This window comes from Lepidochelys kempii, chromosome 1, assembly GCF_965140285.1.
Source record: "Lepidochelys kempii isolate rLepKem1 chromosome 1, rLepKem1.hap1, whole genome shotgun sequence".
Taxonomy (NCBI): Eukaryota; Metazoa; Chordata; order Testudines; family Cheloniidae; genus Lepidochelys; species Lepidochelys kempii.
In genome coordinates this window covers 114957389-114978456 of record NC_136380.1, presented here as the reverse complement: position 1 = coordinate 114978456, position 21068 = coordinate 114957389, and the positions used below count along the sequence as shown (strand labels likewise).

At 42.7% G+C, this 21068-nt stretch overlaps 1 protein-coding gene across 2 annotated transcripts in view; it reads right to left on the bottom strand.

The window, feature by feature from the left end:
• Positions 1-21068, bottom strand: part of ST6GAL2 (ST6 beta-galactoside alpha-2,6-sialyltransferase 2) — a 249708-nt gene that overhangs the window by 25687 nt on the left and 202953 nt on the right. For both annotated transcript variants that reach the window (XM_073351066.2, XM_073351076.2), the window contains one exon: positions 1591-2593. In XM_073351066.2, the coding sequence (XP_073207167.1) occupies positions 1591-2536 (946 nt within the window). In that variant the 5' untranslated portion in view covers positions 2537-2593. The remainder of the gene's footprint in view (positions 1-1590; positions 2594-21068) is intronic.

The window sequence follows — 21068 nt, the reverse complement described above, 5'->3', positions numbered from 1 at the left end:
AAGGCGCATGCAACCTGGAGCTGCACCCCACGTCCTTCCATCAGCAGATCTCTCCCTTTCTAGATGGCCTCTCTTCGGGATTGAAAATCTGTGCCTCAGGAAGGAGAAGCTTGGGGGCAGAAGGGCTGATGGCAGGGCCAGCATCACAGTTCTACCACACGCTATGTGTGCAGCGTGTTATATCCCCCACCCTGACTCCAGTGGAGCATTTCCAAATAGCTGGAGTGGGCATTAGAGCTGGTGCAGCAGAACAGAGGCCTTGCATGGGTGGCTCTAGCATTCAGCAGATCCCCAAAGACATACAGGTTCTGTGATCAAGCACTCCGCTAAGCCCTGACTGCCTGACAGAAAGTTCTGGAGCAGGCTTCTGAGGGGAACCTTAATTTTCATTCCTCCGTTCCTTCCCCACAGGCTTTTCCGATAGAGGGGTTTGAAATGTTAGACGAAGGCCTTATTAATGGTGGCATTTCAAACCTGTAACTTTTATTAGGACTCTTCCACTCAGGAGAGACACATCAGGTGAACGTTCCCAATTAAACTGAAGGCTCCACAAGAATATGGAGTGAGTGGCATGAGGCTGCCATGGCCAGAATAGTTATGAGGGAATACTTAGTGCCATGGAGTCAAACGGGCACTAAAGGCACCACGATGTCAGGGTGAGCACCCAATACCACACCGAAAATACCTGTGCTGGTTTGAGACTCTGACACTAAAGGATTTTGCTTCATTTCAGTGACAGCACACAGTGGGAGGAAGGAATTGTTGAGCTATTTCACCTCAGAGGTTTCTAAATCAGTGGGACTTCTCATGAAATTGGGGGTTGCTCGGTTTTGATTTTAGCTGCAGGCTGGCAGGGCACTTGTGCTGTGCTGGAAGCCAAGTAGAGTAGTTTAATAATGACAGCGGTTCTAATAGATCACAGAGATTTAAGGGAAATCCGTGGCAAAGAGACAAAGCAGTAAGATGAAGCAGATACGAGGATGAGAAATCCTGGATGATGGGAGGAATTATTAGTGTACATCCAAAGATTTCTATAGAAAGTTGGGACAGAAAATTCTTTGTCCTCCAGAAGCAAATGGAGGAAATTTGATGCATACATTTCTTCCTTCTCTCGATCCTTTTAACATACTATGATTATGTCACATCAGTAAAGAAATCCTAAGACAACAAACAAAACAAAAGCTTTTCCTTACACTGTACTAATGTATAGACAGAAATACAATGAATCTTTTAAAAATGAAAGCCCGAGAATAAATCTAACCTGTTAAGGAAGTAAACATACATCATACCAATATGTAAAACTGTAACTGTTCTATTAAACTCAATGCATTCTTTGTGACCCAATCCATAATAAAATAAATAAAATGTCACCCTCTTAAAATGAGTGACTACCATGGGCCTGATCTTCTCTCAGTTATACTGGTTTCATACAGGAGTACTCCACTGAAGTCTATGGAGTTATATAGATGTAAAGCTGGGGAGAGAGAAGAATAAGGATCATCAGGCCTATCCCTGAAAAAGGATGGACCCTTTGATAGATGAACACACACACAACACACACACTTATGAGTGAGAAGCATTTTCACCCACCTATTTCATCCCCTAGAGAAGAGTTCAGTATTGCACCAGCAGACATAACTACGGCACAGCTTCCGAAGCCATGTGGATACAGTTTGCCCAGTGGAATTTGAGGAACGTGCTTTTCCCATCCAAGAGCTGAAAAGGGGGCCTCCTTGCCATCTATTGTTTTCACATGCACCCTGTCCTTGAGCTCACAGATGAGCTGGTCTCCTGTCAGTCTGGAGTTTCGTTTCCCTTTGAACCGCACCCCATGCTTGTTGGTGTTCAGATAGTCTTTCATAGCTTTCTGCAGACGAGGGTTCAGCATCTTGGAGGAGACATCCCCTTTCCAAAGCCTATAAAGGACGGATTTTGACATTGTGGAATATAACCCATCCCAATCATCAGACTCATCAAACAGCTGGCTTCTCCTGTGTGTCGGGTTTCTTTTCTTTGTTCTTTTCTCATGGGTCCATTTTTCCTGTAAAACATTTTCCTTCTGATCATCCTCATTGGGAGAGATGAATTTCACTATCTCTTGAATGTTGCTGTGTTGCCGAGGCTGGCCAGCAGCAAATAAATAGTTGTCATCCCCTTGATAGAAAGCATTTTTTGATTTTCTCCCTATCTGGGAAGGAAAATACTCTTCTTCATTTTCAAAGCCATCTTCTAGATCAATCCACTTTTTAATGCTTCCGGTCCCCAAATTAAATGAATCTAAGAGCTCTTCGTTAAGAAGCACCTCGTTCCTATCTATGGTTTCGGAGGATGATGGGTCATGTATTGCTCCCATAATAACTCTCTGCTTGCCCTGAATGGGCATGAGCCTCTTCGTCTCAGTGTAAGAGAAGGAACTTGGAACTGGTTCAGCAGCGTTGCTATCTGTAAAATAGATGAAGATCACCAAGAAAAGTAGACCCCATGCAAATAGCCCAAACAGCATTAGTTGTTTCCATTGCTTCAAGTTAGGTTTCATGGCAATGCCTGTACCAACTCCTCTGTGCCTTGAAGTATTGGTGAAGGGGAATGAAACCTGAAAAAAATATCAAATATTAATCAAGAGCTGTTCTGAAAACAGAGAAAACGTAGAAGTATATTAACAAGTTCTGGCAGGAGTAGGCTCAGTGCATACACAGCAGCGTGGGAGTCTCAGGGGAAGAAACAAACATAGGCACTCAGGGACACCATATAGGTGACACACTTTGTCTCCATCCACATGGTGACAGCTGCTGGCTACAGAAGTCGTCTCTGGTGGCCAGTTTATAGAGCAACATTGGAACCTGCTTTGGAGGAGGTCATTTACTTGTCGGCTTCTGCTGTACCCAATACATCAAACTTAATAATGTGCATTATGGAGAAAGTCCAGCTCCCTCCTCTGTGGCCACGGAAGGTTATGTGCAGTCAAACCACTATGATTCTTCTGAATAAATGTCAAGGAGTTACGTAGACAGTACACACGGCCTCTACATGGCACAGAGCCTTGCTGTGCATAGGAGCTTGTGAGGGGAGGCTCATGGGCAGGCTGGGATAGGGCCTTATTCATTTACATGGGATACCTCCATTTTATATGGTTAAATTATGCAAGTGGATGTACACACCGCTGCAAGTTGTTCTACATACTATTCAGCAACATATTAGCCTCAGGCTGTGCTGTGGATAACTGTGTAACCTCAGCATGAATTTCAAATATGGATGGGTCTTACTGCAGACTGTGAGCCCAATTCTTCTCTCACACAGGTATAAATCAGAAATAACTCATGTGAAGTCAATGGTGTAACACTGGAGGAAAGCCAGCGCAAGTGAAAGGAGAATTAGGCCCACTACTCCTACAGAAACAGAAATCGGCTGCATGTAGCAATATGCTGGCGGCACATTTGTATTTTGAAGGACAAATTTCATTTGTCATAGAATAACATCGAGCACAAGGTATGTCTATTTCAGCGGTGTCACCTCATGCTTATACTACTACTCCTATGGCCTGATTATCCAGTGTTGCACTGGTTTTACATTGATGTATCGCTACTGAAATTTTCCTCAGCTGGTGTAAATTTGTGTTGCGTCATTGCACCATCTGAACCATCTTATCTGGCCCAATGGCTTTAAAACTGGTGTAGTCCAGCAGAAGATCAGGCCCTTTATATGCAAAACAACTGTCTTTTTCACATCCCCTGTACAACACATTCTGTGGTATTAGTGGAAAGAACACAGTGGATTTTTGTATGCCAAGAGTTAGCCAATTTCTAAAAGAGTGAACTTTTAGACAAGCCACTAAATATGCAGACAAATCGGACAAGCCACTAAATATGCAGCTCAAGGATAGCAACAGACTTTTTTTTTTTTTTTTAAATCAGGTATAGGCTCGGAAATTTGCACTTTACCCACAATGCTGGGATTGTGGAGGACTTTTAGGGACAAAATCCTGGAAAAATGAAGTAAAATTTGAGTGACAGGACTTTACTCCAAGGAAGATACATTGCAGGGCTGATGGCTTGTCACAGACATTGGGATGCTCTTTGCCACTGAGCTGACCAGCAACAGAAGAGCATATTATGGCAGAGTGGGGCAGAGAATCGGCCCATACATCCAGACACACATGGGGAGGATGCAGTAATGCAAGTGGGGCTTTGCAGATGCTAAGATCCGGGAGTGCCAATTACCCAAGTTAACAGTGTAGTAAAGCTATTTCCTGTTTTTCTAGTCTAGGCAAAGCCTTGAGCAGCAAAAGAGCAGCTGACTTGGGGCCTTACAAATGTCCAAGTAGAAACACAATATCACAGTGTCACAGCTGAGGGGCCAAGTTTCACTGCAAAGAAACTTACTTCTAATACACAGAAGAAATTAATCAGTGTAACAATGAACAGATAATTCCCATGCGCTGCAAACACTCAGCTTGGGTTATACAAAACACTTGGAAAAATACCTATTATGCAGACTGACCCATTTCCTACTCCCCCACTCTGTCGGTGCAAGATAAGTCTCTTCAGTATGTTCACGAGCGCTGTTTCCACTTTTAAAAGACTCAAGGCTACTTCTGTCAGGAGACTGCTTACAGTATGATTGTTGTGTAACTTAGATCTGCACTGACGTTATTCTAACCTGCCCACTCAGCGTTCAAATGATTTGCATTTGTTAATCAGCATTCTTTGCCTGTCTGAACCACTCTCATCCCTTTTTATCATTTTCCCTGCTGGTTTCCATCCACCCTCCGCTTTTCAATGACTGCCTTCCGGACAGCACACATGATAAGTTACCCTTTGCTCATTCAGGTGTTCTTCTAGCTAAGTATACATTTCATGTTTGCAGTGTTGGTCCCAGAATATTAGAGAGATGAACGGTGGGTGAGATAATGTCTTTTATTGGTCCAACTTTGGTGAAAGAGACAAGCTTTAAGGCTTACACAGAGCTTTGCTTCCGGTCTCGGAGCTCTGTTTAAGATCAGACAGCTGTCTCACCAGTAGAAATTGGTCCAATAAAAGATACTACCTCACCCACTTTTTGTCTCTATACATTTCATGTAAGTTTCACAAAGGAAGTATCTTTCACAACCCTTCTAACAGTCCAGTTTTCAGAGGCTTAAGTCATTGAGGAAGAAGGCACTAACATTTTCCACTGATTTGTGAAACACATCTATTTAAAAATAATCCAGCATGAAATCTTACATATTTCTCATTTTCACTACATTTTATTACCAGAAGACTGTAAGAGGCAGAACAGTTTTGGTAGGCGTTGGCTTGTTTGTTTTTTGTCACGCAATGAATTTTTTTTCCAAAAAGCAATGGACATTTATACGGATGTATAGTTGTTAACAATGCAAACAGAAGTAGTGACAGATCAAGATTAAATCAGAAACCTTAGTAAAACATGAACAATTTACAGAACCACCTTTGGATGTATAAGATCCTTTGCAAAGTTTTTATCCCATGGAACAGGAGGTGAGGTCAGGCCACAAACATGAAGAATACCAGGGATCTTATGGACACCTGGGCCATCCAGGTGAGTCTCTGTGCTTCTTCACCAATTTTGGGCTTCCAATAAGGCCACATATACACCCCATTCCCCCACAGTTAGCATTGACTTCTGGCCACCACTACCCCAGTTAAAAGGGGAGCCACATGACACAAGTAATATAGCCCCAAGGAATATCTGCAAGTCCAGAGAGCCATCAGTCCGACCTAGCCCCCTCCACCAAGTATGCAGCTACCAACTCTCCACTCCTAGCAAATCCCCTCCCATCTCACAGATCCAGGCTTTGTGAGGTCTTGGGAAGGTAAGGAAGTAAGGCAGTGCAGATTTGTCCAGGACCCCTCCCTCCCCCACACACATTTTCCAGAGTAGAAGGGGTGGAACAGTCACACATGGAGGGGGTCTCTCTGTGAGCAGCTCTGAGGCTCATAACTGGGCCTGAATGATTTCTCTTGTTTTATTTTTGTTTCTTGAAAATGAACATGCCAATTGTTGAGATGACAAAAATGCTGCATAGGAAACAAAAGATGTTTAGTAAAGACAGAAAAATAACACCAAGCTCATAGTATACGAATTAATCGGACTAAGGACTGCCGTGGATTTCCAGTACTTCTGTCCAGGCAGCTAGCTCATGATGCAAATCTCAGACTATAAAAGGAAATCTAGACCAGTCTCCATGTCTTCTCCTTGGTCCAATAAGTTCTAAATGTGCCACCCCAGATTTACCTACCCCCTTACTTACACACAATGAGACTACTTGGGTATTAAGAGGCTACCCACACTGAGCAAGGCTGGCACAATGGAGAATGTAGTTGAAGATAAGATAGTATCTTCTTCAGCAAAGGTAATAGTGTCCCTTTGGCAGCCCTGTAGCTCAAGATCTTATCTTGCTGCATCTCTCCTGAGCAGTGGACACTTCTAAGCATTAGCTGATGTCTAAGCTCCAACTCCTGTCTGGAGAGTTTTTGTCTTCAGCCAGTTTCAGTTTCAGGCAGTTTCCATGGTATGCATCCGATGAAGTGAGCTGTAGCTCACGAAAGCTTATGCTCAAATAAATTGGTTAGTCTTTAAGGTGCCACAAGTACTCCTTTTCTTTTTGCGAATACAGACTAACACGGCTGTTACTCTGAAACCTGTCTTCAGCCAGTTTGCTTGCAGAAAAGCCAGTTGAAACTATATCTCGGTCAGGGGGTCATTTATTGATTTAATAAAATACTAACAGTGTATGGACAGCAAAAGGCAAAACCATGTATATTTTTTAAATTTCCAGAAAATGACCCTAATTCTCAATCAAAATTAAATCAAGCACAATTTTTCCAATGAAAGCAGCAGTCTATGGGAGGCGTAACTTTGTTCTGCTAAGATTCAAGTGACTGGTGTGCTGCCTCTCTGCTGTAACTCCCATTGTTTCCTAACAAGGAGCACTTTCAGTTTTTCTAAGCCAGGCCTCCTGACTATTTATTAAACTGAGAAGAGATGGGTGAAGAAGATCCCTTTGGAACATTCCTCCCTTTCAAGGCTGCCTATTGTTAAATTAATCTGCATAGACCCTAGCAGCTAAGAGGTCGGCATGGTTCAAGTTGATGTTCTAAGTTTTGCACTGTTATGTTAAACAGGGTTTTTCTTGGCTGCAGTTTTACAAAGAGCAGGTCACCTTGGGGTTATTTGGGATACTGAATGTTAGTTGCAGGCAGACATTCCCAGGGTGCTGGAAATCAGACTAGAGTTTATTTCACGGAAACCTTACGTAGCCTGAGTAGATAGGATGTGCTTCTTTAGTCAACTAATTCCATGGTATTAAGAAACCTCTGTCATGAGTCAAGACAGCTGGAGGCTGCAATTCTAGGGTAAACGCCACGCACCCTTGCATGAGGGAGGTGCCAAATTATTTTTTAGCATTATCTCACTATTGCTACATAGACCTGTACAGTATGCAGCAAAACTGACAGACCCCTGCAGATGGTGTCTGCCAAATATATATATTGGTTTGTTTATGGCATAGGAACTTGTCTATTGGCTATAATTAGGCCTTCTAATTAATGAATCGCTCTTGGATAGCTTTGTTACTATCTTTAATCATTATTTGCCAGATAAGTCAACTGTATTCAGTTGGCAGCTTTACACCACCCATAGGTTCCACAAGTAGAATCCCCAACTGGCTGTTTAAACCAGCTTTCCATCCTCGTTCCGATGCCACAACAGTACAAAGAATACAGAGAAGAGCCAAAAATCAGCTGAGATGTTATATAGATCATCCTCATTTCAAATAGGTTTCCTGGAAAACATTATACAGTATATAACAGTACCTACTGATGTTTCTAGAAAACAGCATGTTATTTGTCTAATCAACAGAAACTATCAGTATGTGTTAGCAATATAGAGCTGCTGAAAGTGTCAGTTATCTCTAGAAATCTAGACTTCTAGATTGATTAACTTCTAGAAATGAACTTCAGCATTGCCACACTGTTACACATAGTCCTGAAAGAGATCCATTTCTCAGCTTGTCACAACAGTACCTGGTAAGGGCCCAAACCTGCAACTCTCACTCATGTCAGTAGTATTTACACATAAACAGTCCAGTCTCACTGATCTCAGGCCCTAAAGTAGCATGTTATTTTGTTTCAATTTGCTCTAGTCTGACATTTTTTATTTCCCTTCGCCTATCATGAATTGGAATAGAGATTATTGTTAACGTTTATTTATAGTGTAATAGTGCCCAACAGCTCTGATTAGCATCAGGGTCCCATTGAGCCAGGAGCTGTACAGACCTAATTATCTACGTGCAGTCCCTGCCCCAAAGATCATAAACCTAAAAGGCAAACTAAACAAAAGATGGGGATAAGGATGAAACATACAAGTAAAGCAATCGTGTTGATTGGTGCGTGCTTTGTTAGCTCTTCTTCTATTTATTCAGTTATATTATTCTTTTTATTGAGCGGGACCACAGTAAAGTGAGAGAGAATGGCAGGAAGGAGGGAACTCAGATGAAAGGAATAGGAAAAGAGGAGGGAAAGGTGATATTGAGGGTCAGAGAGAGGACAGAAGGAAGGAAGGGCTAGAGTAGAGCATTTTAATGGGGTCGCCAAGGCTGGCATTAGACTTGCTAGGGCCCGGGATCAAAGCTCGAGCTCCAGCGCCTGAGGCCGGGGCCAAAGCCCAAGCCCCATCACTCAGGGCCGGGGCCGAAGCCAGAGGGCTTCAGCCCTGGGTGGCGGGGCTCAGGTTACAGGCCCCCTGCCTGGGGCTGAAGCCATTGGGCTTTGGCTTTGGGCCCCCTGCCCGGGGTGGCGGTCTCGGTCTCTGTCCCTACTCCTGGGATCGTGTAGTAACTTTTGTTGTTGGAAGGGGGTCGCGGTGCAACGAAGTTTGAGAACCCCTGGGCTAGAGAACAGCACAGAGTGAAGCTGGCAGCACAGAGACTGTGAAACAGGCAGCCAATGAGACAGAAAGCGTTCACAGTTTCAGCTGGAAAAAAAAAAAAAACAGCCCACATCCAGGAACTGTGACACCTGGGGATGGGAGAGGGGCATGATGCGTCTCTGCTGGGCTTCTTCCTGTCCTACTGCCGCCACCAGTTGCACTGGGGGGTTCCTGCTGCTCTGGAGCAAGGCTGGCTTCACCCATGTGTGTCCTACTCTGCTTTCCTTTAGCTTATGTCATTTGGGAAAAGGAGGCCACTGATGCCTTAGGAATCCCCACATTACAGTCTGGGTGAATTGCAGGACCCTAGCTGTGCATCTCCCTGCCACTCCCAAAGGGCTGGCTCAATCTCAAGGAGGTGCTTCACTGGTCCCCACAGCCCATGTGTATGAGGAAGGGAGAAATCACTGGGCCTGGTGGGTAAAGTATGCCCCTTTTATTTCTACTATTCTATTAAATCAGATTTCCTCCTTGCTCTGAGTTCTGTGATGGACTTGTTGGTCTGTATTTGAAACAGAATGCATATTTTTTATCATAAGCCTCATAGGAGTGTTATTTGACACACAGTAGTAACTGTTGATGAGAGAGGAAATTCTAAAATACAAGTGCATTGGCACGGTGTGACCAATCATTTAGAACACAAGCAGGAAACTGTACCCATTTTCAATCCTCTCTGATTTTCTGTGAAACCGATTCCCCCTGCCCACTCCTTTCAATTTAGAGAAGTTAATGAATTTCTCTTCTCCTGCAAAACCTCAGTTCAAAGCAGCATGCTCCTGTATTCTGACCTCAGGCTTAACCAAGCATGACTACAGAAATCTTCTATAGCATTGCAGCTAGAAATATAGAGGGAGGGAAATAAATGGCCCATTCAAGAAAAGGAAAATACTGAACCAGCATATTTTTTTAGGGATAGCTTCAGATATGTGTTTCTGCAGAAACACATAATTTAACAAAAGAAAGGAAGTGTTTTGAGTTTGTTTGTTTTAAGCTTGACAGGATGAACAATTTGCAGTCTCACCAAATCATACAAACCACAGTGACGACTCACCAGAAAAAACGTTTTAAGTCTTTGTGCAGTTCTACACGGTATGCAACAGCTCATTTTATTTCTGCTTTCAGCCAGGTTAAAATAAAAGGCTTCTTTTCTTTGCTCTATAAAGGTTTGTAGTCGCTGTATGACTAACTTAACACAGCAGTTATTGCAGCACAAAATAGAACTCTAAATTGCTTCCTGGAAGAGGGAAATGTTTATGCTCACAATCATATGAACACAGTAATCATGGTTCCAAAAGTTATTTAAACATTATTACAAAAACTTAGCCCAAACACACATCTGATATCTAAGCAGGAATGGTTTGAAGAGATTGATTTTCCATTTGAAGTCTATAATGCTCTTGACATTTTTCCTTCCTTTAAACTGTCAGAATATAATGGTAAATTCTACACCTCCAGAATAAATCTCTATTGTATACTCCGGTAATGTATGAACTGTACCACTTTGGTTTTTTTAAATCTTATATTTCAATTATATTCACATTTAAACTTGCCATTTTCCATTGGTACTAGAAAGGAAACAAGACCTTGTTTTAAAATGAACTTTAAAAATATGAAGTGTGGTAAAAATAATTCTCATTTCTTAGTTCTATCTTTAGGCTAAATAATACTTGCCTTACACAAGCATATCTTTAGCAGTATAAGGGACTACTCACACAAGAAGTAAATTCAATTGATCCTTCTTTAACTGTATAATGTAATTTATTGAACTATAAAGAGCATTTGAGTCTTCACCATTATAATTTATGTTTTATTTATATACACACACATGCACATATGTATATACAGTCTTCCCTACAAACTTACTTCGTCTGGGCTGAAAATTGGAATGAAAGATTTCATCCTGCGGGAAAGATTGTCAAACTAAAGAATAAAATCAGTTTGGCCCATTTTAGATAAGTATAATCAAAAATTGAAGTTTTCTAGAATGACATATATTCATTTTTCTTTTGCATGTTTAAAAAAAACTACAGACTTTAACATGCCAACATTGCTGATGACAAGCCAACCAATACTAGCTAGATGTTTTGTTTGTCTTTATAAAACAAAATAATGTGGTATTAATGCATTTTCTCCATTCTGGCACTGTTGTGTGCATGGCTCAGTGATTTACTACTTTAGACCAACTTTAGATCAACAGATCTTTTCTTCTGTATGTAATCTGATGCTAACCACCGGACTTGGCCATGAATTCTACCTGTTTGGAAACTTCGCAGCTATGCAGGAGGTCTAAGCATTATCATCATTCAAACAGTGTGAGGAACCTTGTAAATTAAATGAAGATTATGAGTCTGATTCTCTCCTGCCTTGCACATTGTATAGTCATTTACATGTGCATGCCGTAGATATAAAACATTGCCATTCTGAACTTTTAGCACTTTATATTCACTTTGCATACATGTGAATATGCAATATGCAAGGCAGTACAGAATCAGGCCCTGTCAAGGTTCCTTCCCCACTCTGAACTCTAGGGTACAGATGTGGGGACCTGCATGAAAACCCCCCCTAAGCTTATTTTTACCAGCTTAGGTTAAAACTTCCCCAAGGTACAAACTATTTTACCTTTTGTCCCTGGACCTTATTGCTGCCACCACCAAGCGTCTAACAAAAAAACAGGGAAAGAGCCCACTTGGAAACATCTTTCCTCCCAAAATCCCCCAAGCCCTACACCCCCTTTCCTGGGGAAGGCTTGACAAAAATCCTCACCAATTTGCATAGGTGATCACAGACCCAAACCCTTGGATCTTAAGAACAATGAAAAAGCAATCAGGTTCTTAAAAGAAGAATTTTAATTAAAGAAAAAGAATCACATCTGTAAAATCAGGATGGTAAATACCTTACAGGGTAATCAGATTCAAAACATAGAGAATCCCTCTAGGCAAAAACTTAAGTTACAAAAAGACACAAAAACAGGAATATACATTCCATTCAGCACAACTTATTTTATCAGCCATTTAAACAAAACAGAATCTAATGCATATCTAACTAAATTGCTTATTAACCCTTTACAGGAGTTCTGACCTGCATTCCTGCTCTGGTCCTGGCAAAAGACAACACAGACAGAGAGAACCTTTTGTTTCCCCGCCCTCCAGCTTTGAAAGTATCTTGTCTCCTCATTGGTCATTTTGGTCAAGTGCCAGCGAGGTTGTCTTAGCTTCTTAGCCCTTTACAGGTAAAAGGGTTTTTCCTCTGGCCAGAAGGGATTTAAAGGTGTTTACCTTTCCCTTTATATTTATGACAGGCCCTTTGAAAACAATGGCATTATATTGGTGAAAAACTGGTGTAAGCAAGTCTGTCTGGACTGCAAAATTAGCCTGGTTAGTCACTTTTGCTGTGAAATTTAAAAAGAAGGGTCCTAACTGTTCCCATGCTAATTTTGCACCTCAGTAATTCTATAATTTACTCCTGATTTACACCAGTATAACTGAGACCAGAATCAGGTCCCAGGTGTATTTTTAGATCCATAAACCAGTGCAGAAGACCTGTTAAACAGTAAATATATTTCTTCTAAAGCCTTAAATTGTAAGCTCTTTGACCATCTTTTTGTTCTGTGTTTGTACAGCACCTAACATAGTGGAGTCTGTGTCTGTGATTTAGGGCTCTCAGGAACTACATTAATACAAACAACAACAACTTTTGATCGAGGCTGTTTGTGTGCCTTTACCTCTCGAGGAAAGGCTTGATTTAAATAATGACTGAAGTCGGAAGCCAGTCAGTTTACGTAGAATATATTCCCCTTCTCCTATTATCCCAACAGGTAAAATTCTCCAGTTTCACGCAACATTTGTTAGCACGTGTTTCAAATGTTGTGTCTTTTTGGTTTTCAGCCAATAAGTAGATCTATGAAATACCATTCACTTCACTTGAACATGTCTCTCTAATCACCTTTAAGTAACAAGGATAAGCAAATTCTGCTTAAGACGTTTTCCTCATGAAGGGAAGGGGAAGCGAAGACACGCAGCTGGTGGGCAGTTTGCTTCTAGCCCAGAGACAACCGCTATTCCCAGATGCTGCCCCTGGGCCCTGCTTGGGATTCTGTCCTTCATATCAGCTAGCAGATGTTAGATACATTTGAAGTTCTCTTCTCCTCTCTCCCCCAACCCAATCCCTTATACTCCTGTAAACAGATCTCTCAGAGTAGGCTTATTGTGTTGTAATTTGAACTACATCTGAGGGTCACCCCATCCCAAAACCACCGGCCAAGATTTATTTAGTAATGGTCTGTCACAGTGGCGATATAATAATTACCCGGCAGGAGAGAGCTGGGGTGTGTGTGTGTTACACTGTGATAAAAAGTATCCACGGTAATACAACTGGTTGTCCAAAAAAAACAAAACACAAAAACAAAAACAGGGATTTTATTTAAACCAGAACAAATGGAACAGGATTCCACCGACTTACAACAACATTAAATAGATGAAGAATATATATAATAAAAAAAAATCAATGGTTCAAATACACATACACACACTCTCACTTACTACTAAGTGTACTTAACTAACTATAACTCTCTAAATAAATAATCTCTATCTATCTCTATATGCACAGGCTGTTATCTTATAGGTCATCATAAGTTTGTTCAAGGTTCCTCTTTCCCCAAATTTCTCACTGGGTGCTAACACCCAAGTCTGTCTTTGAGTTTCAAGCACCCTTGTGACTTCCTGAAGAGATGGATTCAACTCCAGGGATGCTTGCGGGGGGAGGGGGGAAGAGGGGGAGGGTTGCTGAGCACTAGAGCAGACCCACTGGATCTGAAGGACCTTTGGTTCTCCTGTTCTGGATGTCTGGGACAACATGACTCAATGATAGGAGATGACTGGAACCGATGCTCAGGAACAAACAGGAATGAATGCTCAGGAACACATCATCACACATGGCCTGACTTAACCAGTCAGCCTTAAACTAAAGAAACCCTCATCTGCGGTCTGTCCTGCTCAAAGCTCAGCCTCTCCACTTACTCTTGGTTTCTCTCAGTCACTCCCAGTTTTTCCTCAGTTTACTCACAGACTCTCTCGCTCAGACTCCACATTGGCCTGCCTTTGTCCCTCAAACGTTCCCTTGTCCTCCAACTTGCACTTCCCCTTCGTCTCAGGGGCGGGGTCACCTTCCTTCCATAGAAAACAGATGATACATTCACCCTGAACACACCCTAAATTATATATCCCCATACAGGGTGGAGTCCCTTTACAATATCTACACAGAGAGGGATCTCCTGGAAGCTAAAAGTGGTAGGTTTCCACTGCTCAACCCTTGCCCCAGCCTGCCCATCCTCCATCTTCTTTCCTGGGTCCTCCTCTCTTGAACAGTTCTTAGGGCTAGATTCGCAAAGGAACTGAGATGTCTAACTGCCACTTTAGATGCTTAAATCACAGATTTTAGCTCCACTGGTATTCACAAACCCCCTGCTCAGCTTCTGTCGAATCCTGTAGGCTCCTAAACTTTATTCTGTAAAACAGGGGTAGTCAATTATTTTTTATCAAGTTCCAAATTTCTTGGTCAAGGTCTAGATTCCAGAGAAAATAATAAAAAGAATAATAATGGTAATAATAAGTAAACAAAAAGATTTTAGGGTCCATTCAAAAGCATCTGGCGGTCCAAATATGGACCACGGTCCACTTATTGACTACCCCAGCTGTAAAAGTTTCCTAGGCACCTATGTTTCTGTCTCTCTGAATATGTACTGCTGCCTCACTCTCAGCATCCAGATACCTATCTCCTGCCTAAGCCCCAATGCAATGCACGAACTTGGAGAAGACAGAGAATTCCTCTGCCTAACTTGCCTCCGGGGCCTGGTCTGGTAAATGTGCCCAGACCACACCTAATTCCATACAAAATGGCTGAACGCATAGGAGGAAAGAAGGAGGATGACCTCCCTCCGAACTTTTACCGCAGTGGTTAGGGTACTCACTTGGGATAAGGGAAAGAAGGGATTTGAACAGGAATCTGCCACCTCTCAGGTGAGTGAGGTTGTCCTTTTCCTCCAAAAAAGGTCACAGCTGAGAATCCCAAGCAGCGGGAGTTCCCTCCCTCCAGCCCTGATTCAGGCACCCAACTTCCTGAGAGAGGCAGAATTTAGCATACACCCATCTCCTTGGCATCTCCCATTGGCTAGCTTAGGCGGGAAACTGCCTAGCACGTTGGCTTTTATGAATCCCATTCTTAGGTACCTATCACCCTCCCTTCATTAGAAGCCTGAGTGCCTACCTCTAGCTTTGTGAATCTCAGTGAGTTTCTAAGCACCTGAGAGTTAGACATTGGGATGCTGAATGTCTCAACACCTAAATCCTTTTGTGAATCTACCCCACTGCCTACCTTTGTTAATTCTTCTTCTCCTCCTTCTCACAAAGCATCTTTACAGAAACAAGAACAAGTACCGCACCACCATTCATTCTTGTCCATGACGTCTTCCTCCATTAAGTTCAGTGTGGTCATGTCCCAGCCTCTGACATCCTGCCATCTAGGCTTATCTACACATGGAAGATATTCCAGAATAAGGTAGACTGTGAATTTAAAGTGGGATACTCCATGTGTAGACACTCTTATTCTGGAATAAATATGCCTTTTTATTCCTGAATGGCTCCATGTGTAGTCAAGCTCTTAGCTGGAAGGTGAACAACTGAAAAAGCATGAAGACTCAACTACCCTCTGGCCTCGAAAGACAGGTTTCAGAGTAACAGCCGTGTTAGTCTGTATTTGCAAAAAGAAAAGGAGTACTTGTGGCACCATACATAGAGTCACTGTGCAGCCCGCCACTGCAGAGGTGTGGAGGGGGAGGGGTCTCTGCACGCTGCTCCTGCCTGCAAGCACTGCCCCCGCAGCTTCCATTGCGCGGGAACGGGGAACTGCAGCCAGTGGCAACTGCAGGAACAGTGCCGGCAGAGAGGGGCAACGCACAGAGCCACGTGCCTCCCCAGGGGTCGGGTGCATTGGTCCCCTCCGGGAGCGGCATGGGGCTGGAGCAGGCAGAGAGCCTACCTTGCTTAGCCCTGCTGCACTGCTGCCTGGGAGCCGCCTGAGGTAAGTGCTGCCCAGCGGGAGCCTGCACCAACCCCCAGCCCTGAACCCCCTCCTGGAGCTAGCCCCCTATAGCCCCTCCTGCACCCTGTACCCCCTCCTGCAGCCTAACACTCTGCCCCAGCCCAGAGCCCCCTCCTGCACCCAAACCCCCTCCCAGAGCTTGCACCCCTCGCCCCCTCCGGCACCCCAACCTCCTGCCCCAGGCTCAGCCCGGAGCCCAGTCCCACACTCTGAATCCCTCGGCCCCAGCCCAGAGCCCGCACCCCCTCCCGAACCCCAACCACCTGCCCCAGCCTGGTGAAAGTGAGTGAGGGTGGGGGGGAGCGAGCAACGGAGGGGAGAGGGGGATGGAGTGAACAGGGCAGGGCTTCAGGGAAAGGGTGGGGCCTCAGGGAACGGGTGGGGGTAGATCCTGGGTTGAACTTAAATTCAAAAAGTGATCTTGTGCATAAAAAGGTTGAAGACCACTGCTCTACGCTACCTTACACCCACCACCCAACTCTGTGTAGGGGATGTGCCAGGGTCAGGCTAGAATGCCTTATTATTCTAGACTGGCAGAACACCTCTTGGGACCACTACCAGATGGCACAATTTGAGCTGCTCTGAGGCTGCTGTAAACTTGCACCAGGGACTTAATTGGACCCTGGCTAACCTCAGGTCCAAGAGAGATGGGAAGGTGGCGTTATGATATTTCTGTCTCCTCTCCCCACTTGGATCTTTTGACAACCGCAGTTTAGGTAAACATGAGAATCTGGCCCAGAATTTGACTACAATGCTCGTATATACAAAATATTTTGTGTACGTAATTACTGAAGAATTCCAGGAGAAACTAAGAGCAGGATGCCATAAGGGATAAATAAAACCAGAGATTCTTTGTGAAAGATCTGCATTAGCCAGTGCAAATTATTGGGCTCAATAAATAGGTAACTAGGTGAAATTTAATGGCCTGTGATATAAAGGAAGTCAGGCTTGGTGATCTAATGGCTCCTTCTGGTCTTAAACTCTATGAATCTATTCATTCCTCATATTCATAAAAATAAGTGTAGGTTATTTTCTGTAAACTTGGTCTAATAAATTGCACTGCTCAGAACATTCTTGAGCTCCTGCTGCTGAATGAATAAATTTCACAGTGGTTCATCAGTGAGCTTTACATTAAATGTTAATGGCCAAATTTTACCCATGCACAGCTCGCATTGAATTGAGTGGGAGCCAGATTTCCCCCAAGCGAGGGGGAAAGTTTAGTTCATAGGCACAGCTTGAGTCCTTTGTTGAAGTCACAGGGACTCTGCCCCTTGCAATGTAAGGGCCTCAAGAGGAAATACCTTGTATTGGACCAATTTTGGTGGTGAGAGAGACAACCTCTGTGCAAGCTTGAACGCTTATCTCTCTCACCAACAGAAGTTGGTCCAATAAAAGATATTTCCTCATTCGCCTTCTGTCTCTAATATCCTGGGATCAGCGCAGCTACAACAACATTGCATACAACAGTGAAAATCTAAAACAGATGGGAGTTAGTGCTGATTATACTAGGTCAACACTATGAAATTCTCTCAAGCTTTCCACAGCAGTTTGGAAAAGAAGAGTAAAATCTTCCAATCAGAAAGATGAGCCAAATAGTGGATATAGACCAGTTTGGATCTCTCTCTTTACTTGTCAGATAGCCTTTACAGAGGTGGGGCATTCCAGAGTTATGAGGACTTACACTGCTCAGATACCTAGTCGTTGTTCATCCAAAATCTATGGCTAAATAGAAGCTGTAATTTGTATGTCAAATGCCAAACATAGGCTTCAGAGTGTATCCTCCTCACCTGGGCCTAATGTTGCCTGATGGACATTTATTATGAAAAATCAGGGCCACAAAAACTAAACGTGAAATATTGAAAAGTAAATTATTCAAGATAATGTTTTTTCAAGATCACTGTGTATCATACATAGATTAAAATTCCTGGAGCTCTTCTTCTGGACCCTCTGTCCAGTCATTTTGATTGTGCTTATAAGAAGCTAGACTTCATAGAAGCATGAAACAGAGGTTTTTTTGGTGGCATGTGCATCTGTGTTGGAGGAACTCTGTGTAACTGCATGTATATCCTTAAATTCTACTTAAAGACATCATTGTAGTGCCATGAACATTGTTGGCACTAAAACAACAATTTCAAATCCATGCAATGGATAGTGTATTTTTGAAGGTAGTTTGGTACTAGAGAAGCATGAAGGACATATAGTCTTCTTACCAGAACAGGTACAGTGTGGTCAATGGCAGGGGTGAGCAAGCCTCCCAACACTTGGCTCTGCCAATGTGTTTTAGCTGTGACCATGAAGGACCACCTTTAGAGGCTAAAAGAAAAGGAGTACTTGTGGCACCTTAGAAACAATTTATTTGAGCATAAGCTTTCGTGAGCTACAGCTCACTTCATCGGATGCATACTGTGGAAAGTTTAGAAGATCTTATTATATACACACAAAGCATGAAAAAATACCTCCTCCCACCCCACTCTCCTGCTGGTAATAGCTTAACTAAAGTGATCACTCTCCTTACAATGTGCATTACAGTATGTAGTGTAGGAGCAGTGCAGGTAAAGGAGCATTCGGTTTGTGCTTTCACACCTGCACATGACGAAGTACAGCAGAACCTTGCTAGTTTGCACTAGTGACTGGCAAACCTGTTAAGAATCACTGAACTTGTGAACTAGCAAATAAATGAATAAAGTAAAATAACAGAATTTATGCATCACAAACATGTAATTAGTTCATTTATTTTTCAACTGATGCTTAATTTTAATTATTCATGATAATACTGCATAGTATCCTAGTCAATGTAATGAAATATATTTACTAAAAATAATGAAGTCTTCTCAATAGGAAACCTCAATCCAGCACCTGCTATTAAAGCTAATAAATCTTTGCTGAAGAAGGATAGGGAAAGACTTCAGATATGAACATGTGCAGTTTTCCAGGGGACGGATTGTTTCTTCCTATGTGTTCATATGTCTCTCAGCACATTTTGGGTATTACTGCCATATAGTAGTACAGAGACAAGGTGAGTGAGATAATATCCTTTATTGCAGTGGTTCTCAAAGCTGGTCTGCCGCTTGTTCAGGGAAAGCCCCTGGCGCGCCAGACCGGTTTGTTTACCTGCCACGTCCACAGGTTCGGCTGATCGCGGCTCCCACTGACCGCGGTTCACTGCTCCAGGCCAATGGGGGCTGCGGGAAGCGGCGTGGGCCAAGTGACGTGCTGGCCATCCTTCCCGCAGCCCCCATTGGCCTGGAGCAGCGTACCGTGGCCAGTGGGAGCCGTGATCGGCCAAACCTGCGGACGCGGCAGGTAAACAAACCAGTCCGGCGCGCCAGGGACTTTCCCTGAACAAGCGGCGGACTGGCTTTGAGAACCACTGCTTTATTGGACTATCTTCTGTTGGTGACGCGAGACACACAAGCATTTGAGCTTACACAAAGCTCTTCTTCAGGTCAATACAGTAATATAACAATACAATAAGCAAGATAATATATAGGAATACAGTATGACTTCACTAATTATTTATCAGTATTTTTATTGAATAATGGGTGGAATCCCACTGTATATTCTTACCATGACTAGTATGTGGGGAAAAGAAAGATTTGAGCAGGAACAAAGACAAGAACTGTACATCGGACTGGTTGTTTTATACTGTACATATTCAAACAGCTCATATTTTGTTTCAGCTTAACATATTTAACTCAGGCAAATCATAAAGGGTCCAATTCTGCAAACTTTACATTAATCTACACTTCACTCATGTGTATAAATTATTCCATTAACTTCAGAGTAAGGAAGTGACAAAACAGCTCTGCTTCTATTAAGACATGCTAGCTATTTAACAAGGGCATGCTTAAGTTCCGTATTGTATCAGAACCTAAAGGAACATGATTTAAAGGAAGAGAATTAATTTTATCACACTCCCATCTGGAGCCTGCTTCTGCAGTTTTTTCTTCACACAATTCCCATTAGCTTCAGCCAGAGTTGCATGCAAAAAAATACTGGTGTGGAATTAAACTCTCCAGGCCCGGCGACTAGATTTGTAAGATCAAAGTTGTCACTATTTAAGATCTAATTTTAAAGACTTACCCCTCCTCCCCAACACATGTACTGCTTTTCCAGATTTGAAAATAATTTCAAAGATTGCTCAGAAAGAGGCAGATATTAGTAACAGTGAACAAATTGACACTGAAATGGACTTATCACACCAACTGCTAATAATGTTTGAAGCTTTAATTATTAGGATTTGATTAAGCTTTTTATTAATCCTGTCCAATGTGCTTCTACATTTCTCAATGAACAGTATTTATCTGACTTATTTACTAATTACTTACCAATTACAAGTGTCCCTCAGGTCTGAATCATTTTTGGTGTCTTTATAGAAGACATATAAAGAGAAACTAAAGAAGCGTTTCTGTGGACTCGGCCAAACAAATGCAAATGCTGACTATTTGTGGGCAGGGGGGTAGAATTTCTAACATTACCACCACACACAGGTAACAGCTTGTGTGTGTCAAACCTTTTCTGCCCCCAACAGTCCCGGATTTCTCCTTAAAGTTTTCAGCAACAAAACAGGGATAACCATTAAAAGCTAGAGCAAAAGAAACACGCCAGCCTGCAGATACTATAAATGTCACTGTCTCCATAAGGATACAGAATCTGGACAAGCATGTGAAGCATAATCACATATTTTCAAACCACTTAAATAGAACATGCCCAAGGGCATGCTGTAGAGGAGCCAGCATTTTCAGCAGCAGGTAACAGATGCAGTTTCCTTTCCAGGAATCACAGAATCCAAGTTTATGTGAATTCTAATATATCAGTTTGCTGCCAAGCACATTGTTGTAAGAAATCGGCATGTTGGTGTCTTTAGTTTAAAGTTAATTTTGCTTGGCTTCGTAGGGGATCAGAGCCTTTCAAGAAGACTCTTTTAGCATACTTACTTTATAAAGTGTTGTCTTGGGTGGCTGTAGCATTGCCAATATCATTCATACTTAATTTTGTTGTCTTTGTGCTCCATTTCTACTCCCACTTTA